The 25,177-nt window shown below is 36.0% G+C and overlaps 6 protein-coding genes and 1 long non-coding RNA gene across 7 annotated transcripts; 2 read left to right on the top strand and 5 right to left on the bottom strand.

Moving 5' to 3' along the window:
- Window positions 1-98: 98 nt before the first annotated feature.
- Window positions 99-391, bottom strand: LOC111437034. The gene is made up of 3 exons (XR_002709377.1): window positions 264-391; window positions 213-227; window positions 99-155 (listed from the first exon to the last, which is right to left on the bottom strand). It is a non-coding gene; the product is annotated as an uncharacterized LOC111437034 (long non-coding RNA).
- Window positions 392-3,489: 3,098 nt separating this feature from the next.
- Window positions 3,490-4,157, top strand: LOC111437032 (X-linked retinitis pigmentosa GTPase regulator-interacting protein 1-like). The gene is made up of 2 exons (XM_023074857.1): window positions 3,490-3,554; window positions 3,646-4,157. Exons 1-2 carry the CDS (start codon window positions 3,540-3,542, stop codon window positions 3,976-3,978), a joined length of 348 nt encoding a protein of 115 aa, XP_022930625.1. The 5' UTR covers window positions 3,490-3,539; the 3' UTR covers window positions 3,979-4,157.
- Window positions 4,158-7,378: 3,221 nt separating this feature from the next.
- LOC111437033 lies at window positions 7,379-8,058 on the top strand. Its single transcript, XM_023074859.1, has one exon. It carries the CDS (start codon window positions 7,520-7,522, stop codon window positions 7,841-7,843), a length of 324 nt encoding a protein of 107 aa, XP_022930627.1. The 5' UTR covers window positions 7,379-7,519; the 3' UTR covers window positions 7,844-8,058.
- A 3,602-nt stretch (window positions 8,059-11,660) lies between these two features.
- Window positions 11,661-13,052, bottom strand: LOC111437088 (UDP-glycosyltransferase 79B30-like). The gene has a single exon (XM_023074923.1). It carries the CDS (start codon window positions 13,047-13,049, stop codon window positions 11,661-11,663), a length of 1,389 nt encoding a protein of 462 aa, XP_022930691.1. The 5' UTR covers window positions 13,050-13,052.
- An 813-nt stretch (window positions 13,053-13,865) lies between these two features.
- On the bottom strand, window positions 13,866-17,823 carry LOC111437086 (exopolygalacturonase-like). Its single transcript, XM_023074922.1, has 6 exons — window positions 17,677-17,823; window positions 17,294-17,593; window positions 16,539-17,057; window positions 16,191-16,440; window positions 14,153-14,241; window positions 13,866-14,069 (listed from the first exon to the last, which is right to left on the bottom strand). Exons 1-6 carry the CDS (start codon window positions 17,821-17,823, stop codon window positions 13,866-13,868), a joined length of 1,509 nt encoding a protein of 502 aa, XP_022930690.1.
- A 1,853-nt stretch (window positions 17,824-19,676) lies between these two features.
- Window positions 19,677-21,347, bottom strand: LOC111437085 (exopolygalacturonase-like). Its single transcript, XM_023074921.1, has 4 exons — window positions 21,201-21,347; window positions 20,818-21,117; window positions 20,063-20,581; window positions 19,677-19,964 (listed from the first exon to the last, which is right to left on the bottom strand). Exons 1-4 carry the CDS (start codon window positions 21,345-21,347, stop codon window positions 19,677-19,679), a joined length of 1,254 nt encoding a protein of 417 aa, XP_022930689.1.
- A 1,853-nt stretch (window positions 21,348-23,200) lies between these two features.
- On the bottom strand, window positions 23,201-24,871 carry LOC111437214 (exopolygalacturonase-like). Its single transcript, XM_023075084.1, has 4 exons — window positions 24,725-24,871; window positions 24,342-24,641; window positions 23,587-24,105; window positions 23,201-23,488 (listed from the first exon to the last, which is right to left on the bottom strand). The coding sequence occupies exons 1-4, from the start codon at window positions 24,869-24,871 to the stop codon at window positions 23,201-23,203; spliced, it is 1,254 nt and encodes a 417-aa protein (XP_022930852.1).
- Window positions 24,872-25,177: the final 306 nt, after the last annotated feature.

Raw genomic sequence — 25,177 nt, 5'->3', positions numbered from 1 at the left:
TGACATGCAATCTCACACATTCTTTATCAGCCGTGATGTCAAATTTTGTGAAGATGATTTTCCTTTTTCATCAGCTTCACAAACTTCGACATTAGCTCCTTCGACTCCTGTTGTACCACTTCATGATCCATCCTACTCAAACATCCATCCTCCACCTTCACCTCCTACTCCTCCTTCACCTACTACTCCGTCGTCTCCTACTCCTCCTTCACCTCCTATTCCTTCACCTCCTACTCCTCCTTCACCTCCTACTCCTCCTTCACCTACTACTCCGTCGTCTCCTCCACCTTCTCCAGATTCGCCCACTAATTCCAATCCTATCCCACCTGATACATCAGCTCCACTTCGACGTTCTACTCGTACTAAACAGCCTCCAGCTTGGCATAAGGATTATGAGATGTCTTCTGGAGCCAATCATTTAACCTCTAGCTCAAGTCCCGGCACTGGCACCAGGTATCCCCTTCATCATTACCTTTCATTCTCTCATTTTTCTCCTACTCAACGTGCTTTTCTAGCTCTTATTACATCCCAGACAGAACCTAAAACCTATGACGAGGCAGTTGGCGACCCGTTATGGCAGCAGGCTATGAATGATGAAATTGCAGCTTTGGAACGTAATCATACATGGTCTCTCGTTCCTCTACCACTTGGTCATAAAGCTATTGATTGTCGTTGGGTGTACAAAATTAAATACAACTCTGATGGTTCTGTTGAACGTTATAAAGCTCGACTAGTAGCAAAGGGGTACACTCAGGTTGAAGGTATTGATTACACAGAAACATTTTCCCCTACAGCGAAACTTACTACACTTCGTTGCTTACTCACTGTTGCTGCTGCTCGAAAATGGTTCACCCATCAGTTGGATGTTCAAAATGCCTTTCTCCATGGTAATCTAGACGAGGAAGTTTATATGTCTTTACCACCAGGTCTTCGCCAACAGGGGGAGAATACAGTATGTCGGCTCCATAAATCTCTTTATGGATTAAAACAGGCTTCTCGCAATTGGTTCTCCATATTTTCTACAACTATACAAAATGCAGGCTACACTCAGTCCAAAGCAGATTACTCTTTGTTTACTAAGAGTAAAGGTACTTCTTTCACTGCAGTTCTAATCTATGTTGATGATATTCTGTTGACAGGCAATGATCTCGAAGAAATTCAATATCTCAAGACTAGTTTACTCCAGAAATTTCTTATCAAAGATTTAGGAAATTTGAAATATTTTCTAGGCATTGAATTTTCTCGATCTAGAAAAGGAATTTTTATGTCTCAAAGGAAGTATGCTCTAGACATCCTTCAAGACACAGGTCTTACAGGAGCACGTCCAGACAAATTTCCTATGGAGCAAAATCTGAAACTTTCTTTAACCGAAGGAGAGAAGTTGAATGATCCAAGTAAATACAGACGGTTGATTGGCAGATTAATATATTTGACCGTCACTAGGCCTGACATAGCTTATTCAGTTCGTATGCTTAGCCAATTTATGCATGAACCAAGAAAACCACATTGGGAGGCAGCTCTTCGAGTTCTGAGGTACATTAAAGGCACTCCTGGTCAAGGACTTCTACTGCCATCTGAAAACAATTTAAGATTACAGGCATATTGCGATTCTGACTGGGGTGGTTGTCGAACTTCCAGACGATCTATTTCTGGGTTCTGCATTTTCCTCGGAAATTCAATTATTTCTTGGAAGTCTAAAAAGCAGACTAATGTGTCCAGATCATCAGCAGAAGCCGAGTATCGAGCTATGGCAAATACTTGTTTAGAGTTAACTTGGTTAAGATACATTCTTCAAGACTTGAATGTTCCACTGTCCGAACCAGCATTATTATATTGTGATAATCAAGCAGCATTACATATAGCGGCCAATCCAGTTTTTCATGAACGTACGAAACACATTGAAATAGATTGTTATATAGTTCGAGAAAAATTACAAGCTGGAATCATCAAACCGTGTTATGTTTCGACCAAAATGCAATTGGCAGATGTTTTTACTAAAGCTTTGGGAAGACAGCAATTTGACTTTTTGAAGGACAAGTTGGGTGTGATCGACATACACTCTCCAACTTGAGGGGGAGTATTAAGAGGATATTTTGCCGTGATAATTAGTTAGAATATATCTTAGATATTTAGGAAGTTGTTAGTATAGATTTGATTAACAGTATATTTTATTTATTTACCGGATTTAATTAGATATATATTTTTCTATTTTTAGGTATTAGTTGATAGTTTGTATCCTATTTAAACGTGTTAAACCTGAATGAAGATCATACTTTCGATCCCAATTCTATTTCTATTTCTCATTCTTAACACTATCAGATATCGAATACGAATTCCGAATCATAATTCAAATTATGGACATGGAGCGCACGAAACCTTCCATAAGAGACATACTCATGGGACTCCACAATAATGTTAATTAATTATTTATTATTTTAAATATATTTTATTTTATGCTCTATTTTCCCAATTTTTTAAAAAATAATTGGTTGAAAATGTCTACATTTTTTATATTTCAAAACCCCAATAACTATAATTCCTTTATTTAAATTATAAAAAATAATAAATTCAAAGGCCACATCCATTATTTCAATTTTATATGATTTTTTTATTTTATTTTTTATTTTCAACTCCAAAAAGCCAACTTTATTACGTTGACAAGAATTATAAAAATAATAATAATGAATTAAGTTATTATAAACTTAATATTTCAACATTATATTAATTGATTGATTAATTAAATATTAATAGAATAAATGATACGAACAAGCTAGCCTAGTCATGGATGGATCATCACATTAAATTAGTAGCCTCTTCAAAACCTTATATTATACATCAATAATTAATTAATTTTCTTGAATATTATAAAATAAAAAATAAATATAATTAAAAACTCGAACAAGAAATTCATCATTGATCGTGTCTAAATCCCCGACAGCACAAAGCAAGGTGCTTTGGCACACATTGCCAAAGAAAAAATATTACTTGGGTCGTGAGTGATACAAATGACGTAGGGTAGAAAATAGGGTTAGAGAAAGTTTTGGAAAACGTTTCGAAAGCAATTTGAGAAACAAATTTTATAAGCTAGCAAACCGAGAAGTCCTAAAGCATCCCTTATAAGGGTGTGGAAACCTCTCCCTAATAAACGCATTTTAAAACTGTGAGGCTGATTACGATACGTAACGCGTCAAAAGATGCTGTTACAAATGGTATCAGAGCCAGACAATGGGCGGTGGACATTGGGCCCTCAAAGAGGGTGGATAGTGAGATTCCACGTTAGTTGGAGAAGAGGGCGAAGTATTACTTATAAGAGTGTGAAAACTTCTCTATAGTGATCACAGTTTAAAGTCGTGAAACTGATGGCAATACGTAACATGGTGATAATATTTGAACGTTTTTTCTTAATAAAAAAAGTTATTATTTTATGAATAAACTCAAGTTGGATGTTTCTATATAAACCAACTCGCAGCTCCATAAAATTTCACATACATTTTCAGTCTTCTTTGCGACACCCTCCTTTCTTCAAAACAAGCATTTCCATGGCCGCCGTTGAGGTACAATATCAATAATATATACATATATATACATATTGTATATATATGTATGTATGTAAATGTTTTTTAATACTCTTTTGTTAACTTGCAGCCTGTACCTCCGACCACCGCTCTCCCAGAAGAAGCGGCCATAGTTAACGAGGAAGCGGCGGCACCGGAAGAGAAGGCGGAGGAAGAAGAGAGTGTTGAAGTTGAAGTAGCTGCCAAAGAGGAGGAGGAGGAGGAGGAGGAGGAGGAGGTTGTGATCCTGTCGGATGAGGAGGGGGCGGCGGAGGAGTTGGAATCATTATCAATTGCAGAGGTTGCCAAAGAAGAAAACGACGGTTCCGACGAGCCATCGGCACCGGAAGCCGAAGCTCCGGTAGAAGAGGAGGGCAAGGAAGAAGATGAGAAGAAGGAAGTGTCGGAGGAGAAGACAGAGTGAAAGAAATGGAAAATATGGTATATTATGTGTGGGATTTTTGTGATGAAATTTGTGGTTTTTTAAGTTTGGAAGCCACGTGGAACCTCTTCACACGTGGCATCTTGCCACGTGGCAATAAAATGTTGGATTTGTTTGGTTGCAAGTTATATATGATATTGGTGTGAGATTGTATTGTTGTCTATGTTCTTAAACAAACATGGATTATTATCTTAAACGTAGTATCCTTACGTGTTTAGCTCCTAGGATATATTAAAAAACTCTAATTAGATAAAATTTCATTATGTTCGTGATTTAAACGATTTAAAGTACTCAGAGAGAAACACAATTACGTTTACGCTCGTGGCATAGCTAGCCAAGTAACTCGAGTAGAAAGTTAATATGTGGGAGTACGTTGTTTCTTTTGGAACTCATTATGGCAGATCATTAGCACATTGCCCTTCAAGTGTAGGACATCCAAACCAACTCTTAAATAGAATGGTCGTCGTTTCACGATAGCTGATCAAACATAACTATCAAACAAATATAATTTGATCATTGATCATTTTATAATGGTCTTCACTCTTAAAAGTGAAGACTAAGTAATGTGACCATGTCATAGAGAATGTCGAAGTCATCAGGTACCAAATTCAGATTCATAATCTTGATTCGAATCGAGGACATGGAGTGTTATGAATGGTATTAGAGCAGTACCTAGATATGGGTCGAGGACGAATCATGGAAAAAGCTTATGAGCATATGACACCAAATAAAGAACGAGTAAATAAATGAATCGAGATTATATCCGAATGATTGCAACCCTTAGAATAGAATGACTAGGAAATGTCTAAAAGAATTGAAAGTCACCATTTTTACGAATAAATAAGACAATTTATAAATGGGATGTAGGGAAATATTAGAGTCATCAGGTGTCCAATCTAGATTCAGAATGTTAGGCATGAGTCTTTTTCTTTTTTTATTTTTTAGTTAAAGTTATGTCGTTTGAGTGTAAGAATATGTCGCTTAAAATAAAAGTATTCCGACTTGTCGTTATCAAAGGAACATGAATACATGAAGAAAAAAAGATATAAATAATAAAAAATAAAGAAAAGTTGTATTAAATTTGGGACCAAGCATGTTCTATTGTTCCTATTCATACAAATAAGACAATTTTACACCTTTCTAAATGTCAAGCATTAAGAATATATTGTTTTTTTCTTAATCATGAAAAATATGTCTATTTTCCTTTATTTATATATGAAAAAGTCACTTTATATACATATCTTATAAAAGTTTATAAAAGTTTGAATATTTTTAATTATAATTTTGTGACCCGTTAAAATTAATTTAGGTTGATTTTCGTATCAAATGATAGTAAAGAAAACCAATACCTTGGAAGATCAGATAGAATATCGAGCTGTTATGAAACAAGTTCTCCTGAATACAACAATTGTAGAAGGAGTTAATTTTTACACACATAATAGTGATAGCCACGTTATTAACGATTCTACAATAGATAGTCGCACCTCAACTTAGCAAAGCACTTCTAAGTTGATATTAAGTTAAGATCGAATCATCGGACTCTGGTAATGGCTTAGTTGGTACTTATCAATCCCTAGAGATGTAAATGGTGGAAATAAAGTTAAAGAAGACCTACGAGAGCGAACGATGTTTCAAAATTTTAAAAATGTTTCTTTTCTTAATGATATCATCTCTTCAAATCCACTCTCCCGTCTTTCCGTTTTCACATCGAGAATTCTTTGCAAACGAAATGATGTCAATGTGGCAGCTTACTTTCGAAACAGAGAAGAAAAAGTTATTCCTTATTGATGATCGGGCCATACCGATTTAAGTAGGAGCGAATCCAATAAAATTGACTTGTTTCATGTAGTTAGAGTATGACAGGTGAAGCATAAGAATGACAACTCGATGTTGACACGACCTAATTACTTGTGGCTTCTCATTGGCTCGCCCGTGTATCAAGTCTTGGTACGACCTATACAACTTGACGACTCGAGTCCCTCGAGTCCCCTCATTATATTTATATTCTAAATTAAAGTGGAAAAAGAGGGGGGAAATATTTAAATGATAAAAATAGTGGCATACCACTCCAAGCCAATGCCATAAGAAAATTAATAGCAATTATTGAAATGCTTTTTCATAGTCTATATTAAATTATAATGTGTCGGTAGGTCTAATAGCTTAATCCCATATTACAATATGAACAAGTAAAATAACGTTGACCTTAATCTAACTTTTTATTTTGTTATAATGGGAATAAATTAAAATTATCCCATCCTAAATTTAAATATTTTAATCATCCCAATTTCTATTATTTAATTGATTACGAAATGTGATATTCCATATCAGTTAGAGAGGGGAACGTAACATCTCTTATAAAAGGTGTGAATGTCTTTCCTTATTAGACTCGAACCGTGAGGCTGACGATGATACGTAACGAGTTAAAACAGATAATATCTATTAGCGATAGACTTGAACTGTTACAAATAGTACTAGAGTTAGACTTGGACAGAATTATATACTAAGCGGTGTGCCAACAAAGACATTAGACTCCAAAAAAGGTGGATGGTAGGGGTCAAAAATTTCACTTTTATGAAATGGAAAGAACATAATTAAGTGAAAGTTGAGAGCAATATAAGAAGGTATAGTGGAGTAGCACTCACATTCCCATTTTAATTTTTGTGTTTGTGGTCAAGTCCTTTTCATAAACACTATGCCCTACCCTTCTTTCCACTTTCTTTTGGAATTTTCTTTCAAACTTCAAATTGACCTACCATAATTTAAACAAAAAATGATCGAGAAATAATGGGTTAAATTACAAGTTTAGTCTTTAAATACGTAACAGGCTAATATGTAACAAACTAAAACGGACAATATCTGTTAGTAGTGGTCTTAAATTGTTACCGTTGGTATTAGAGTTAAGCATCCAGCAGTGTGTCAACGAGGATGCTGATTCAAGGAGAGTGAATTGTGAGATCCCACATCAGTTGGAGAGGGAAATGAAACATTTTTTATAATGAGTGTGAAAATCTCTCTCTAGTAGACGCATTTTAAAACTGTAAGGCAGACAGCGACATATGGTGCGAAAAAGACATCGTGATGCATGCAAGAGAAATCATGGGAAGATGGATCGCATCAGAACTCGAACAGAATGCATCGGTGACAAAAGGGTTATTAAAGATCTATCTAACCTTTTATTGATACTTTGATAGATAAGTCAAATACATGAAAATTCAGCCCTACCCTAAACTATGATTGATACTTAATAGATAGGTCAAACCTAGCTAGGATAAGAACTACTCATAACTTCATCTCTACAACAATATTTTTAAAAACTCCGAAAAATAGTTTGGTTTTGTGAGTAATTAGGTAAGGTTGTCGATGTTGGATTGGAAATGAATGGACCCCAAAACCACCAATTACAAGATCAACACCTCCCATTATTAAACTCCCATCTCCATACCTTTCTTCTTCAAATTCCACTCTCTTTCTCTCTCCTCGCCCTCTAAAAACAAAAAAAAAAAAAACAAATTTCAACCATCAGATGTGGCGGTTGGCGGCGGCAGTGAGAAGTAAACTCCACAACATAAGGAAGAGCCCACGAGTGGCTGATGAAAGCATGTTCAGCGGCGGTGGAGTTGACGGCGGCGGAAGGGTGGTCGACGGCGGCCGCCGTAGAGAGAGAAATTCACATGGGGTTTCGATAATTTACAATGTTCTTCGAACCCCATTTTCGTTTCTATCTTGCTTCTCTCACCCACATGTTAATGGCGTCGACGGGATGTGGGTCTCCGGCGAGTTCGCCAGAATATCTGAAGTGAATCATCTTATGGTAAGTGACAGCATGAGATATGCTATCTTAATGTAAATGGGTTTGTGTGGATATTTGTTATAGAGCCATTGGGACTTAGTTTGGATCCTTTTAGTATTACAATTGTTGGGTCGGAATTCAAATCTTGGATCGAAATGTTACCGAGTTATGTTTCGATTCGTGTTTGAATTCGAGTTAGGTTTCAAATATGCATGTATAAAACAATGTATCACTTCACAAATTACAAAATTTTTCAATCACATTTGTCATCTTTTGCTTTCCTTAAATTTTAAATCTTGTTGTGTGAATTACTACAAGATGTTACAATCCATATAATTGGATCTTAAAACAGTTCAGTCTTTCTCGACCAAATCAAGCATTTAGGGATTATGGATAAATGTTCACTATAGGAGGGATTACGAAAATATTAAGTTTGAACGGGATCTGATGAGTGGCTTGTGGGAGGTAGGGATCTGTATCGGATTGGAATGTCACCTCTGATTCTATTTCGATATCCAATCTCGCTATTGAGACGCTCGGTTGACTCGTTCAAGGGCGACCTAATCGATAATGGAAGTTGTTAGGGTTGTAGGGTTGTGTCCATAATAATGATGTGGGAAGAAAAGAAAATAGAGAGAGGCAACATCCTCCAACTTTGGTTTATAATGGGGGCCAATGTGGTGTTGAGTGGGCGGTGGAGTGGTGGTGGCTATCCATTCCATTTGCTTTTCTCAATTGAATTTGATCATTATTATTCTCTCAACTTCTCAATGTGTTCTTCACTATGCATGATGTGAAGAGGATTCCTTTTCATTTCATGGGTCTAAATCATTATTTTATGCCCCACCATACAAGTGTTTTTGTTTATTCAAGCAAACCCTTTTTTGGTTCTATACTTAACTTCAATATTTGTTCGTACTAAATCTAGAGATTTCCAAGCATAGGATAAGGGCTAGTTCGATTAAAAAAACGATCCACGAGTTATTTTTTAAAGACATATTCTCGCGTAGCCCTTTATTTCTAGCTTCTTTCACTTGTTAACTTGTGACGTTCGAGTAAACAAGGAATACATGAATAAACAAGACCAGATACGAATGAGAGCAATCTTGAGAATATGATGCTCACTACTGGCATATATTGTCCTCTTTGAACTTTCACTTTCGGGATTTTCCTCTAGATTTTTAAAACGCATCTTCGAAGGAGAGGTTTTCACACCCATATAAAGAATGTTTCGTTCCCTTTTTCAATCGACATGAGATCTCACACAAGTGAAGATAAAATAAACGAAAACGACCTTATTATTCCCTCTTTGAAGTAAATAGGAATTAAAACTAGCTATTAAGTATTTAAAAAATTATGTTAAAAGGCAAACTTTATGCTTCCTTTTTTTTAAAAAGTCTTTTTTAATTTTAATTAATATAAATATCAGTGTTTTTTTAATAAAAAAATCATTGATTGTCGTGATATGAATTAGTGATTTACTTAATTTAATTTAGAGTGGCTTTGCAAATGGGCCTTTTATTTTATTTGCCTATTGCAATTTAATACTAAAATATGCAATTATTATTTTCTTGTCTTTTCTTTCTTTATCTCTTAGCAATGGAACATTTGGAGAAAAAGATGGAAGGGATGAGCGGAACAAATCAATGATGAGGGACAAAATAAGGTATAAGGTTTAAGTTAAACGGATCCGAGTTATTTTAACATGTTTTGTCCTTATTTATAAAGATTTTAGAAAAATTTTCAGGAGGTCGTCAAATAAAATTACTCCGAGCAAAACATGCTTAATCATGAAGTTCTTATGATTGAGCCATACAAAAGAAAGATGTATATTTTTTGGTATAGATATTGACTTTCAATTTTTTTAAATCTTTTCTAGCTATTCTATCTTCCGGATTCCTCTCATTCAAATGTGGTCTTAGTTCATTCATGCACTTCTCAGCTATTCGAGTGTCATATACCTACCTGCTTCCGCGTTGGTTCGTCCCTGAACCATATCTTATTAGGAAAGTTATTGCTCGGATACCATTTGTAATGATCCATGTTTAGGATTCAAAATCTAGATTCGACATCTAATGACCTCAACATTCCCTTGCAATACTTACCCTTGACTTCTAAGAGGGGAGATTATCCTCACAAACCAATTGTCCCCACTCAATTGCATTCTAGGAAAATTTTTAGTAGATCACCTAATATAGAATTATTCCAAGCAAAATACGCTAAATCATGGAGTTCTTATGATTGAGCTCATCGTTTTTGTTAGTTTTAGATGTAATCCTTTGGTTCAAGTCTCAAAAATACCGTTGACACCAGCTCATTTAGAATGGAAATACTTAGATTAAAAAATACTCTTAAACTTTCAAAGTATTTAAAAAATACCCTTAATTTTTAAAAAGCTTCCTTAATACTTTTCAACTTTTTCAAAAATACCAAAATTGTATTTATTCTAAAAATAGTGTTAGTACAACTTTACCATCAATAGATGAATGAAAACAGTCTATCAACACATATACATTATAGATTATCTTCAGACTATGTTATGTTTTTTTCCGGGTCATTCTGAGGATGTATTTCAAACCAGGCACCCAACTATTGATTTGTTGTAAACAACTCTTTCCCCTTGCTCCTTCACCCAACTATTGATTTGTGCTCCTTTTCCTATTTCCTATTTATTCTTTCACGGTAACTCGGTCTCACAGCTTCGCACCTTCGTCTACCGCACCTATTTAGTTGTATTGTTACAATTATGCTGACCCGATATGCAACTGACTTCACAGGACATATGGCCGGACAGGACGGCTTTTCTTAAGACCAGAATGCTACCCTCGCTCGAACTCAAAAACGATTTCCCATGTTATTTTGAAAACACTTTCAAATACTAACGATTTCCTACGATATTTTTATTAATTTAAATCTTAATCAATAAATTCAAGCCAAACACACTAGGAATAAAGTAAATATTTTTATGGTGGAAAAAGTAGTCTTTTTACTAAATTTAAAAAATTAATGAAAAAAAAGTGGTTTAAAAATCTTCTCTCTTGCTTAAGGAATACGATTTCCAAGTAAGTGGTGGGCTTCAATTCCAACCACATAAATTTTCAAGCTTTTAGAAACATTTAAAAGCTTGAAAATGACATATTAGAAGGGAATAAAGTATGTGATCAAGGGATGGTGAGGGACACAAAGTGTCTTGTTTACCACTACCTCTTGCTAGATGAAGAACAGCATATGAAAAAATTATTTTATGTTTTGATATAAAAGTTTATCTAGAATTTATAACTCTAAGTTTCGAATTTAGTGAATTCGTGTTTGACGGACGTTCATATATATTTGTGTCGTTGAATAGATCAAAGACTTAACTAAATGTTTAAGGATCTATTCAACACAAAATTAAAAGAATTAGACAAAGTTATGTTTTCATAGCAGTCATTGTTTTGTTGACCATCAAAACTTCCTCCACTTGATAACATCAATTCATCGACATTCAATAGGGTTTTTGTAAGACTCAGATTGAATAGGAGCACATGTATCTTTGGGGGAGCCTCCGGTACACTCGAACTCGTTAATCTAGAAACAATTACATAAGAAAGAACGGTTACATTCAGAACAATTACTATTAGGATCTTGTGTAACAGCTCATTTCCATGAGCTAATCAAAACTTATATTGGATCTTGTGAATGAGCTAATCAAAACTTATATTTCACCATTTATAGAAGCTAAAAAACAATTAGGTGACAATTTTGGTGTATTCAATCATGTTACCCATGCACATCAAAACACAAGACTGAGAAAACTTTAGTAGGACTCGAGCACCTCCAAACCAAGCCATGCATAGTTGTTCTCGACCGATCGTGAAGATAAAAGGTATGGTTTCTACTTGTTTGCCACAAAATCACAAAGACTCTTGCTAAACTTATCAATATAAGATTGTTCCAAATCTTTTGTCAACAAAAGATCCCTTATTTTATCATGATTTTTTCTAACTTCTTTTCCAATTTCATTGTCTTCCTCCATCACAATCCTCACAGCTTTACACACACTTTCCTTTGTAAACAATCCATCCTCTTCCCTTTTCTCCACTTCCACTCCAACTCTAAGATTGTTCCCCATCATCCTCGCATTGATAATTTGATCACCAACTTGAGGCAACAACACCAATTGACACTTATTCACCAATGCCTCCTTCAAAGAATTGGATCCACAATGACTAACAAAGCATCCCACCGATGGATGCTCCAAAATCCTCTCTTGTTGAACCCACCCGCCATGAACCACACCTCGCCCTCCAATTCTCTCCACGAACTCTTTTGGCAATGCATCTTCGATCGAGTCCACCCCGAACGGTGGCTTGAGTGCTGCAAGGAATGGCATGTTTGAAAGCTCAAACCCCAACAAAAGTTCTTGAAATTGCTCAATTTTTAACGTACACTCACTCCCAAAAGCACAATATATCACTGAGCCCTTGGTAAACCCTAAGAGCCAGCTTGCCCATTTCTCCTCTAGAGGTGTTGTTAATGGCTCAGGTATGACTGACCCAGATAGAAAAATAGGTTTTTTGAACTCAATTTGAAGATAATTTACAAAATCTCCTTCAATTTCATGACATGTTCTAAACCCTATTGCATCACATTCACTAAAACTAATGAATTGACGATCATAGAAAAGAACATCACTTCCAAATTTCCACTTCCTTCTTGATGCAAAAACTTTAGCTTCATGGGCATGGAGCTTAATGGTGGAGCTAGGGTATCCAAGAGGAGGGTTCATGAGATCTTCCTCGGTTAACTCGTTTTTAGAAAATTGCCTTGATGGGGCTAGAGTATAAGCAATCATGGCGGCAGTTGTGACACAATAATGAATTGATTTGATACCAAATTGGCGAGCCAATTGTGGCAACCAATGAGTGAAATCAAAGAAGATGAGATGAGGCTTTAAGTCTTCAAGGAGGAGGTTGATTTGAGATTGAGTGAGATCCATGGCAGTCATGATGAGGGTGTGGAGAGGGTAAGGGACATCCGAAGTGGTCTCGGCGCCATGGGGAAGGCCTTCAACATGAGGAACAGTGATGGGGATGAAGGCAATGAGATTAGGAAATTGATTTAAGGGCTGCAATTTGGGAAGCGTTTTGGTGGGGATGAAGAAGGATATTTTGTGGCCTTTTTTGGCTAACTTGTTTGAGAGATGGAGAAATGGAGTGAGATGGCCAAGGGCAAACCAAGGGTACATAGCGAAATGGAGGGAGGTGGTAGCAGCTGCAGCCATTGTTGATATCAAATTCTACAATAGGAGGGTTTTTGATATCAAATTCATGCAAGTTCTTTACAAAAATGAAATAAGGTTAAGTAATCTAACCATTTGAATTGTTCTTCGATAATTCTATTTCAAGAGATAACGAACCACAAAATTTAATGGAAATCCACACCAACTTAAAATCACTCCACAATCTTAGGAAACAAAAACGAACAAATTCTTTGGCTAGAACCATTTTTAAATAATCATTGATAGATTACCATTTTGATTTTTATTGATTCATTATGAATATATTGGGCATTTTTTAACAATGAAATGCATGTATGCCCTAAATGGGGTTTAAGGTAGGGTAGCCATGTCACGGTGGATTTTGGGGAATGTCGAGGGAATCAGTTGCTGAATCTAGATTCCAAATCTTGGTTCAAATCTAACATGGGGCACCATATTATGGAATGTGAGGTTGTTGTAGCCGAGGACGTTGATATGGAAATTCTTGCTATCAAGTGACGTTATTCTCGTCACGATTGAATTGGTAATGAAGTTGAACCTCAAACTCTAAATATTTTGTATAATTAAATAATATTTTGTGAGAGTTAGTAGTAATAAAGCAAACAATTTGAATAGAACCCAATAAAATTGAAAACTTGATTGTTTAAAGATTATCCTCTAGAAAAGGAAGAACAGTTACCAAATTATAAACCTTAGAAGATGAGAGAAGACATCTAAGAGACCCTTCCAAAAACAACAAGATGCCCGAGATTGAAAAGGAAAGTTGAAGGCATATTGCTTACAATGGGGAGTTGGGCACAATTTATGCGTTTATGGCAATCATTCTTTCCCCTGTGCAAAAGTAATCCAATTATCTCCTGGAAGAGTTTTTGGTGCCCGCAGTGTTCCTCCAAGTTGGAAGTCAATTCGGTTTTTACAAGGTCCTGCAAATTTCCCTTCCCTGACTTCAAATGTCCCTCCTGGAATAACAATTGCACTAGAACGACCGGACGCGCATGCATCCTTCCATGCATTTGCTAAAGCCTACGTTTCACAAGTAACAAGAATTAGCAAACAATCGATCAACTCAACTAGTGATAATATTGATGTTCATATTGTATATTTACCGTCGTGATGTCAGTACCAGGCACTATGTTACCATATGCTTCCAAATCAAAAACAACATCGGCGCTAGATTGAGCATCGACGGTAAAAGCTAACAATAATAACGTCAAAATTGTAGCAACCAAGAAACTCAGCTTGATCCTACTCATGCTGCCTTTGCCCTCTTTTCTTTTTTATGTATATTGTTTGAAAACGGGTGAGAGACAATGATATTTGGTTTTAGATTTAGAACTCTTATGTATGTATTTAATACCAATTGAAGAACAGAAATCAAGTTGGGATGGAGGTAAAGGAAGTTATGGATCTATCTCCCTCTCTTAATCCAAACATAAATTGATAACTAAATGTTGTTTATTGTTTCGCTAATTTGTTCGTAAATGGTTGTCTTGCAATATCTCTCTCACCTGCCTATGAACCGTTGAATCTCAATGAAATTGGGCATTGGCCAAACCCAACGAAGCACTTATGGTGGAAAGAAACAAGCTTTCGGCCACAAATTAATGGTAGCCTTGTAAAAATAAAGTTTTTATAACAAGACGGACTTCGAGTATACATTGATTTCAATGTTAGAAAAATTACATGGGTAGGGCAGGTTAGGAAGTTGAATTTTTTTTTAGCTTACTCTGGTATTTATTGAAATGCTTATTAAGAAAACTTCAAGAGGTCGCCTAACATAAGATTGCCCCAAACCAAACACGCTTAACTTATGAATCTTATGATTGAGCCACATAAAATAGGTAACGTGATTTTTAGGTATAGTTTTCCTTCTAAGGAGCAATTCAAAACAAGTAAATAATATGACGATATCATTGAAGATGCAAAGGGATTGTCGGGGCCATCAGGTGCCAAATTTGGATTACAAAGCCTGGTCCAAATTCTAGGTACGAGATTACATCGTAGGAGACATGCGAGCAAGGAAAAAACATGTTTAAAGAAACCGTGTTGGTTTGTGTGGATAGTCTTCACTCTTATAAGCAACTCAAGACAAGTTGGTAATGTAGCCATGTCCAAAAAGCTTCATTCCCATTTTTATTTCTTAGATATCATTCTAAACATGAAAATCAAAAGATTTAATTCTTTAATAAGGGTGGTTCGAGTCGAAAATTTTTATGATCCAACTTACTGAGTTAGGTCTAGAAAAAGATCTCAACTCGACCCAGCTCAACGCACGAACAACAAATATGTTAAGACTTGAAAATACGAAACAGAGCATCATCAATCGAGACCAAGTTTTGTTTTATTCTCTCTCTTTTGCAATTTTTGTCGTTTTTTGTCCTTGTTTACCACGGATTTTGACCCGTTTGGATAAGTTCTGGTATAGTAACCTCCTAGAACAATTAGCTTCTTTTGAGATTTAATTTTTCTTAAATTATCGACATTTTTTTTTTAAAACTAAAATTGGTCGAGATAAATAGGTAGATAATTTGATATGAAATGTAAATTCCTAGAATACATATTAATACTTGTCACTTAATTGTCTAATCTAAAAATTGCAACTTAAATTACGAAGTTGACAAAAAAGATAGATTGAAGAACACGACCGACTGGATTAGTCCCCTCTAATGTCAATTCTTCTTTCACAATAATGATCGGAATCCGTGATATCAACCAAATATTATTTGGAGATCGGATCTTAACTTTGGAATCTATCTAAAAAATTTCTAATGATAAATGATTTGTCTAGAGTAACTAATAGAGAGGGGTGGTAGATATTTTTTGTTGGTTAAAGTATTTTTTTCTTGAGTAATGGATTTTTCTTTTTACTAGCGTCCCTTTATCTTATTTAGAATTCAAATCTAAAATGAAAAATAAGAGTGAGACAATTTTATTTTATAATGTCGAGGTACTAAAGACATTACATTGTTCCCAACACGAAGTCTCTTTCGAACATTCAACCATTTTATTTATCTCGAAAAGTACAAGAAAAAAAATTCAAAAGACAAAGCCACAAATGGATAGAGGCTGTCTTCTCTTAATTAAGGTTGTTTATTATTTTGAAGTACTATGACAATGAACAATTCCATGAATTATTCAATGAACAGTTTAGGGGAGGTTGATAAGGAGAGGCACAAATTTTAGGGTTCTGTTTTCCTGAGACGATGGGTCTCACATTCGTACATTGGGATGTAATAGGACCTGTTATCCCGTTGGGAGTGAGGTCAATGTCACGGAATTTCACTTCTTCGCATGGGAAGCTACGGCTGCAAATAAGTTTGATTGCCACGGGAGTTGCAGAACTTCCTCTAATGTTCTCGAAGCTCACTTTACTAATCTTAATTTTCGAAGGAACCTGAAAAATCAAAATGAGACAACAAACTTCTGTAAATGGTTTATTTGTGAAAGTTATAGTGACAAAATCAATCAAAGGTTTGAGAATGCGATCAATACCTGCCGATTGCACTGATTCCACGGACAATACTCTTGATCTATTAGAATAGGGTTGCCAACATTGACCATTATAATGTCCAAAAAGTGCATATCGGTGGCGGTGCCTCCAGCAGCAGAACCTGGCCACGTTTTGATCCTGACACCATTAGTGGTGTTAATCATCGTGCAGTTCTTTACGAGGACACCTTCAACCGGTTCTTCGTTGGTGTATCTTCCAAGACTTCCGACGCTTATGCCATGTCCTGGCCCGCATGTCACGTTGGCGACTTCAATTTGTCTGCTTCCATCTCCAAGAGAAATGCAATCATCTCCTGTTGCAATTTTGGACTTTGTGATCGTGATCTTATTTGATCGACCGATGTGTATTCCATCAGTGTTGGGACTGTTTCCTGGTGCAATTATATTGATATTATGGAATGTGAGGTTGTTGCAGCCGAGGACGTTGATATGGAAGTTCTTGCTATCAAGTGACGTAATTCTCGTCACGATTGAATTGGTGATGAAGTTGAACCTCAAACTCTAAATATTTTGTATAATCAAATAATATTTTGTGAGAGTTGGTAGTAATAAAGCAAACAATTTGAATAGAACCCAATAAAATTGAAAACTTGACTGTTTAAAGATTATCCTCTAAAAAAGGAAGAACAGTTACCAAATTATAAACCTTAGAAGATGAGAGAAGACATCTAAGAGACCCTTTCAAAAACAACAAGATGCGCCAGATTGAAAAGGAAAGTTGAAGGCATATTGCTTACAACGGGGAGTTGGGCACAATTTATGCGTTTATGGCAATCATTCTTTCCCCAAGCTTCCTTTCCTTGGCCATCAAAAACTCCTCCACCCGATACTGTCAATCTATCAATATGTGCAAAAATAATCCAATTATCTCCTGGAAGAGCTTTTGGTGCCCGCAGCGTTCCTCCAAGTTGGAAGTCAATTCGGTTTTTACAAGGTCCTGCAAAATTCCCTTCCCGTACTTCAAATGTCCCTCCCGGAATAACGATTGCACTAGAACGACCGGACGCGCATGCATCCTTCCATGCATTTGCTAAAGCCTACATTTCACAAGTAACAAAAATTAGCAAACAATCGATCAACTCAACTAGTAATAATATTGATGTTCATATTGTATATTTACCGTCGTGATGTCAGTACCAGGCACTATGTTACCATATGCTTCCAAATCAAAAACAACATCGGCGCTAGATTGAGCATCGACGGTAAAAGCTAACAATAATAATGTCAAAATTGTAGCAACCAAGAAACTCAGCTTGATCCTACTCATGCTGCCTTTGCCCTCTTTCTTTTTTATGTATATTGTTTGAAAACGGGTGAGAGACAATGATATTTGGTTTTAGATTTAGAACTCTTATGTATGTATTTAATACCAATTGAAGAACAGAAATCAAGTTGGGATGGAGGTAAAGGAAGTTATGGATCTATCTCCCTCTCTTAATCCAAACATAAATTGATAACTAAATGTTGTTTATTGTTTCGTTAAGTTGTTCGTAAATGGTTGTCTTGCAATATCTCTCTCACCTGCCTATGAACCGTTGAATCTCAATGAAACTGGGCATTGGCCAAACCCAACGAAGCACTTATGGTGGAAGGAAACGAGCTTTCGGCCACAAATTAATGGTAGCCTTGTAAAAATAAAGTTTCTATAACAAGACGGACTTCGAGTATACATTGATTTCAATGTTAGAAAAATTATATGGGTAGGGCAGGTTAGGAAGTTGAATTTTTTTTTAGCTTACTCTGGTATTTATTGAAATGCTTGTTAAGAAAACTTCAAGAGGTCGCCTAACATAAGATTGCCCCAAACCAAACACGCTTAACTTATGAATCTTATGATTGAGCCACATAAAATAGGTAACGTGATTTTTAGGTATAGTTTTCCTTCTAAGGAGCAATTCAAAACAAGTAAATAATATGACGATATCATTGAAGATGCAAAGGGATTGTCGGGGCCATCAGGTGCCAAATTTGGATTACAAAGCCTGGTCCAAATTCTAGGTACGAGATTACATCGTAGGAGACATGCGAGCAAGGAAAAAAACATGTTTAAAGAAACCGTGTTGGTTTGTGTGGATAGTCTTCACTCTTATAAGCAACTCAAGACAAGTTGGTAATGTAGCCATGTCCAAAAAGCTTCGTTCCCATTTTTATTTCTTAGATATCATTCTAAACATGAAAATCAAAAGATTTAATTCTTTAATAAGGGTGGTTCGAGTCGAAAATTTTTATGATCCAACTTACTGAGTTAGGTCTAGAAAAAGATCTCAACTCGACCCAGCTCAACGCACGAACAACAAATATGTTAAGACTTGAAAATACGAAACAGAGCATCATCAATCGAGACCAAGTTTTGTTTTATTCTCTCTCTTTTGCAATTTTTGTCGTTTTTTGTCCTTGTTTACCACGGATTTTGACCCGTTTGGATAAGTTCTGGTATAGTAACCTCCTAGAACAATTAGCTTCTTTTGAGATTTAATTTTTCTTAAATTATCGACATTTTTTTTTTAAAACTAAAATTGGTCGAGATAAATAGGTAGATAATTTGATATGAAATGTAAATTCCTAGAATACATATTAATACTTGTCACTTAATTGTCTAATCTAAAAATTGCAACTTAAATTACGAAGTTGACAAAAAAGATAGATTGAAGAACACGACCGACTGGATTAGTCCCCTCTAATGTCAATTCTTCTTTCACAATGATGATCGGAATCCGTGATATCAACCAAATATTATTTGGAGATCGGATCTTAACTTTGGAATCTATCTAAAAAATTTCTAATGATAAATGATTTGTCTAGAGTAACTAATAGAGAGGGGTGGTAGATATTTTTTGTTGGTTAAAGTATTTTTTTCTTGAGTAATGGATTTTTCTTTTTACTAGCGTCCCTTTATCTTATTTAGAATTCAAATCTAAAATGAAAAATAAGAGTGAGACAATTTTATTTTATAATGTCGAGGTACTAAAGACATTACATTGTTCCCAACACGAAGTCTCTTTCGAACATTCAACCATTTTATTTATCTCGAAAAGTACAAGAAAAAAAATTCAAAAGACAAAGCCACAAATGGATAGAGGCTGTCTTCTCTTAATTAAGGTTGTTTATTATTTTGAAGTACTATGACAATGAACAATTCCATGAATTATTCAATGAACAGTTTAGGGGAGGTTGATAAGGAGAGGCACAAATTTTAGGGTTCTGTTTTCCTGAGACGATGGGTCTCACATTCGTACATTGGGATGTAATAGGACCTGTTATCCCGTTGGGAGTGAGGTCAATGTCACGGAATTTCACTTCTTCGCATGGGAAGCTACGGCTGCAAATAAGTTTGATTGCCACGGGAGTTGCAGAACTTCCTCTAATGTTCTCGAAGCTCACTTTACTAATCTTAATTTTCGAAGGAACCTGAAAAATCAAAATGAGACAACAAACTTCTGTAAATGGTTTATTTGTGAAAGTTATAGTGACAAAATCAATCAAAGGTTTGAGAATGCGATCAATACCTGCCGATTGCACTGATTCCACGGACAATACTCTTGATCTATTAGAATAGGGTTGCCAACATTGACCATTATAATGTCCAAAAAGTGCATATCGGTGGCGGTGCCTCCAGCAGCAGAACCTGGCCACGTTTTGATCCTGACACCATTAGTGGTGTTAATCATCGTGCAGTTCTTTACGAGGACACCTTCAACCGGTTCTTCGTTGGTGTATCTTCCAAGACTTCCGACGCTTATGCCATGTCCTGGCCCGCATGTCACGTTGGCGACTTCAATTTGTCTGCTTCCATCTCCAAGAGAAATGCAATCATCTCCTGTTGCAATTTTGGACTTTGTGATCGTGATCTTATTTGATCGACCGATGTGTATTCCATCAGTGTTGGGACTGTTTCCTGGTGCAATTATATTGATATTATGGAGTGTGAGGTTGTTGCAGCCGAGGACGTTGATATGGAAGTTCTTGCTATCAAGTGACGTAATTCTCGTCACGATTGAATTGGTGATGAAGTTGAACCTCAAACTCTAAATATTTTGTATAATCAAATAATATTTTGTGAGAGTTGGTAGTAATAAAGCAAACAATTTGAATAGAACCCAATAAAATTGAAAACTTGACTGTTTAAAGATTATCCTCTAAAAAAGGAAGAACAGTTACCAAATTATAAACCTTAGAAGATGAGAGAAGACATCTAAGAGACCCTTTCAAAAACAACAAGATGCGCCAGATTGAAAAGGAAAGTTGAAGGCATATTGCTTACAACGGGGAGTTGGGCACAATTTATGCGTTTATGGCAATCATTCTTTCCCCAAGCTTCCTTTCCTTGGCCATCAAAAACTCCTCCACCCGATACTGTCAATCTATCAATATGTGCAAAAATAATCCAATTATCTCCTGGAAGAGCTTTTGGTGCCCGCAGCGTTCCTCCAAGTTGGAAGTCAATTCGGTTTTTACAAGGTCCTGCAAAATTCCCTTCCCGTACTTCAAATGTCCCTCCCGGAATAACGATTGCACTAGAACGACCGGACGCGCATGCATCCTTCCATGCATTTGCTAAAGCCTACATTTCACAAGTAACAAAAATTAGCAAACAATCGATCAACTCAACTAGTAATAATATTGATGTTCATATTGTATATTTACCGTCGTGATGTCAGTACCAGGCACTATGTTACCATATGCTTCCAAATCAAAAACAACATCGGCGCTAGATTGAGCATCGACGGTAAAAGCTAACAATAATAATGTCAAAATTGTAGCAACCAAGAAACTCAGCTTGATCCTACTCATGCTGCCTTTGCCCTCTTTCTTTTTTATGTATATTGTTTGAAAACGGGTGAGAGACAATGATATTTGGTTTTAGATTTAGAACTCTTATGTATGTATTTAATACCAATTGAAGAACAGAAATCAAGTTGGGATGGAGGTAAAGGAAGTTATGGATCTATCTCCCTCTCTTAATCCAAACATAAATTGATAACTAAATGTTGTTTATTGTTTCGTTAAGTTGTTCGTAAATGGTTGTCTTGCAATATCTCTCTCACCTGCCTATGAACCGTTGAATCTCAATGAAACTGGGCATTGGCCAAACCCAACGAAGCACTTATGGTGGAAGGAAACGAGCTTTCGGCCACAAATTAATGGTAGCCTTGTAAAAATAAAGTTTCTATAACAAGACGGACTTCGAGTATACATTGATTTCAATGTTAGAAAAATTATATGGGTAGGGCAGGTTAGGAAGTTGAATTTTTTTTTAGCTTACTCTGGTATTTATTGAAATGCTTGTTAAGAAAACTTCAAGAGGTCGCCTAACATAAGATTGCCCCAAACCAAACACGCTTAACTTATGAATCTTATGATTGAGCCACATAAAATAGGTAACGTGATTTTTAGGTATAGTTTTCCTTCTAAGGAGCAATTCAAAACAAGTAAATAATATGACGATATCATTGAAGATGCAAAGGGATTGTCGGGGCCATCAGGTGCCAAATTTGGATTACAAAGCCTGGTCCAAATTCTAGGTACGAGATTACATCGTAGGAGACATGCGAGCAAGGAAAAAAACATGTTTAAAGAAACCGTGTTGGTTTGTGTGGATAGTCTTCACTCTTATAAGCAACTCAAGACAAGTTGGTAATGTAGCCATGTCCAAAAAGCTTCGTTCCCATTTTTATTTCTTAGATATCATTCTAAACATGAAAATCAAAAGATTTAATTCTTTAATAAGGGTGGTTCGAGTCGAAAATTTTTATGATCCAACTTACTGAGTTAGGTCTAGAAAAAGATCTCAACTCGACCCAGCTCAACGCACGAACAACAAATATGTTAAGACTTGAAAATACGAAACAGAGCATCATCAATCGAGACCAAGTTTTGTTTTATTCTCTCTCTTTTGCAATTTTTGTCGTTTTTTGTCCTTGTTTACCACGGATTTTGACCCGTTTGGATAAGTTCTGGTATAGTAACCTCCTAGAACAATTAGCTTCTTTTGAGATTTAATTTTTCTTAAATTATCGACATTTTTTTTTTAAAACTAAAATTGGTCGAGATAAATAGGTAGATAATTTGATATGAAATGTAAATTCCTAGAATACATATTAATACTTGTCACTTAATTGTCTAATCTAAAAATTGCAACTTAAATTACGAAGTTGACAAAAAAGATAGATTGAAGAACACGACCGACTGGATTAGTCCCCTCTAATGTCAATTCTTCTTTCACAATGATGATCGGAATCCGTGATATCAACCAAATATTATTTGGAGATCGGATCTTAACTTTGGAATCTATCTAAAAAATTTCTAATGATAAATGATTTGTCTAGAGTAACTAATAGAGAGGGGTGGTAGATATTTTTTGTTGGTTAAAGTATTTTTTTCTTGAGTAATGGATTTTTCTTTTTACTAGCGTCCCTTTATCTTATTTAGAATTCAAATCTAAAATGAAAAATAAGAGTGAGACAATTTTATTTTATAATGTCGAGGTACTAAAGACATTACATTGTTCCCAACACGAAGTCTCTTTCGAACATTCAACCATTTTATTTATCTCGAAAAGTACAAGAAAAAAAATTCAAAAGACAAAGCCACAAATGGATAGAGGCTGTCTTCTCTTAATTAAGGTTGTTTATTATTTTGAAGTACTATGACAATGAACAATTCCATGAATTATTCAATGAACAGTTTAGGGGAGGTTGATAAGGAGAGGCACAAATTTTAGGGTTCTGTTTTCCTGAGACGATGGGTCTCACATTCGTACATTGGGATGTAATAGGACCTGTTATCCCGTTGGGAGTGAGGTCAATGTCACGGAATTTCACTTCTTCGCATGGGAAGCTACGGCTGCAAATAAGTTTGATTGCCACGGGAGTTGCAGAACTTCCTCTAATGTTCTCGAAGCTCACTTTACTAATCTTAATTTTCGAAGGAACCTGAAAAATCAAAATGAGACAACAAACTTCTGTAAATGGTTTATTTGTGAAAGTTATAGTGACAAAATCAATCAAAGGTTTGAGAATGCGATCAATACCTGCCGATTGCACTGATTCCACGGACAATACTCTTGATCTATTAGAATAGGGTTGCCAACATTGACCATTATAATGTCCAAAAAGTGCATATCGGTGGCGGTGCCTCCAGCAGCAGAACCTGGCCACGTTTTGATCCTGACACCATTAGTGGTGTTAATCATCGTGCAGTTCTTTACGAGGACACCTTCAACCGGTTCTTCGTTGGTGTATCTTCCAAGACTTCCGACGCTTATGCCATGTCCTGGCCCGCATGTCACGTTGGCGACTTCAATTTGTCTGCTTCCATCTCCAAGAGAAATGCAATCATCTCCTGTTGCAATTTTGGACTTTGTGATCGTGATCTTATTTGATCGACCGATGTGTATTCCATCAGTGTTGGGACTGTTTCCTGGTGCAATTATATTGATATTATGGAATGTGAGGTTGTTGCAGCCGAGGACGTTGATATGGAAGTTCTTGCTATCAAGTGACGTAATTCTCGTCACGATTGAATTGGTGATGAAGTTGAACCTCAAACTCTAAATATTTTGTATAATCAAATAATATTTTGTGAGAGTTGGTAGTAATAAAGCAAACAATTTGAATAGAACCCAATAAAATTGAAAACTTGACTGTTTAAAGATTATCCTCTAAAAAAGGAAGAACAGTTACCAAATTATAAACCTTAGAAGATGAGAGAAGACATCTAAGAGACCCTTTCAAAAACAACAAGATGCGCCAGATTGAAAAGGAAAGTTGAAGGCATATTGCTTACAACGGGGAGTTGGGCACAATTTATGCGTTTATGGCAATCATTCTTTCCCCAAGCTTCCTTTCCTTGGCCATCAAAAACTCCTCCACCCGATACTGTCAATCTATCAATATGTGCAAAAATAATCCAATTATCTCCTGGAAGAGCTTTTGGTGCCCGCAGCGTTCCTCCAAGTTGGAAGTCAATTCGGTTTTTACAAGGTCCTGCAAAATTCCCTTCCCGTACTTCAAATGTCCCTCCCGGAATAACGATTGCACTAGAACGACCGGACGCGCATGCATCCTTCCATGCATTTGCTAAAGCCTACATTTCACAAGTAACAAAAATTAGCAAACAATCGATCAACTCAACTAGTAATAATATTGATGTTCATATTGTATATTTACCGTCGTGATGTCAGTACCAGGCACTATGTTACCATATGCTTCCAAATCAAAAACAACATCGGCGCTAGATTGAGCATCGACGGTAAAAGCTAACAATAATAATGTCAAAATTGTAGCAACCAAGAAACTCAGCTTGATCCTACTCATGCTGCCTTTGCCCTCTTTCTTTTTTATGTATATTGTTTGAAAACGGGTGAGAGACAATGATATTTGGTTTTAGATTTAGAACTCTTATGTATGTATTTAATACCAATTGAAGAACAGAAATCAAGTTGGGATGGAGGTAAAGGAAGTTATGGATCTATCTCCCTCTCTTAATCCAAACATAAATTGATAACTAAATGTTGTTTATTGTTTCGTTAAGTTGTTCGTAAATGGTTGTCTTGCAATATCTCTCTCACCTGCCTATAAACCGTTGAATCTCAATGAAACTGGGCATTGGCCAAACCCAAC

Source organism: Cucurbita moschata, unplaced genomic scaffold (assembly GCF_002738365.1).
Source record: "Cucurbita moschata cultivar Rifu unplaced genomic scaffold, Cmos_1.0 Cmo_Scf00062, whole genome shotgun sequence".
In the NCBI taxonomy this organism is placed as follows: domain Eukaryota; kingdom Viridiplantae; phylum Streptophyta; class Magnoliopsida; order Cucurbitales; family Cucurbitaceae; genus Cucurbita; species Cucurbita moschata.
Note: the sequence above shows the minus strand (reverse complement) of the source record. Positions and strands in the feature narration are given on the sequence as shown.

Coding starts and splice junctions, on each gene's coding strand:
- LOC111437033 (XM_023074859.1), top strand. CDS start 7,520: ATGTGGCGGTTGGCGGCGGCAGTGAGAAGTAAACTCCACAACATAAGG.
- LOC111437088 (XM_023074923.1), bottom strand. CDS start 13,049: ATGGCTGCAGCTGCTACCACCTCCCTCCATTTCGCTATGTACCCTTGG.
- LOC111437086 (XM_023074922.1), bottom strand. CDS start 17,823: ATGAGTAGGATCAAGCTGAGTTTCTTGGTTGCTACAATTTTGACATTA. Junction 17,594..17,676: donor CTGGTACTGACATCACGACG/GTAAATATACAA, acceptor TGTGAAATGTAG/GCTTTAGCAAATGCATGGAA. Junction 17,058..17,293: donor ATTGTGCCCAACTCCCCGTT/GTAAGCAATATG, acceptor CAAAATATTTAG/AGTTTGAGGTTCAACTTCAT.
- LOC111437085 (XM_023074921.1), bottom strand. CDS start 21,347: ATGAGTAGGATCAAGCTGAGTTTCTTGGTTGCTACAATTTTGACATTA. Junction 21,118..21,200: donor CTGGTACTGACATCACGACG/GTAAATATACAA, acceptor TGTGAAATGTAG/GCTTTAGCAAATGCATGGAA. Junction 19,965..20,062: donor GGAATCAGTGCAATCGGCAG/GTATTGATCGCA, acceptor TTGATTTTTCAG/GTTCCTTCGAAAATTAAGAT.
- LOC111437214 (XM_023075084.1), bottom strand. CDS start 24,871: ATGAGTAGGATCAAGCTGAGTTTCTTGGTTGCTACAATTTTGACATTA. Junction 24,642..24,724: donor CTGGTACTGACATCACGACG/GTAAATATACAA, acceptor TGTGAAATGTAG/GCTTTAGCAAATGCATGGAA. Junction 23,489..23,586: donor GGAATCAGTGCAATCGGCAG/GTATTGATCGCA, acceptor TTGATTTTTCAG/GTTCCTTCGAAAATTAAGAT.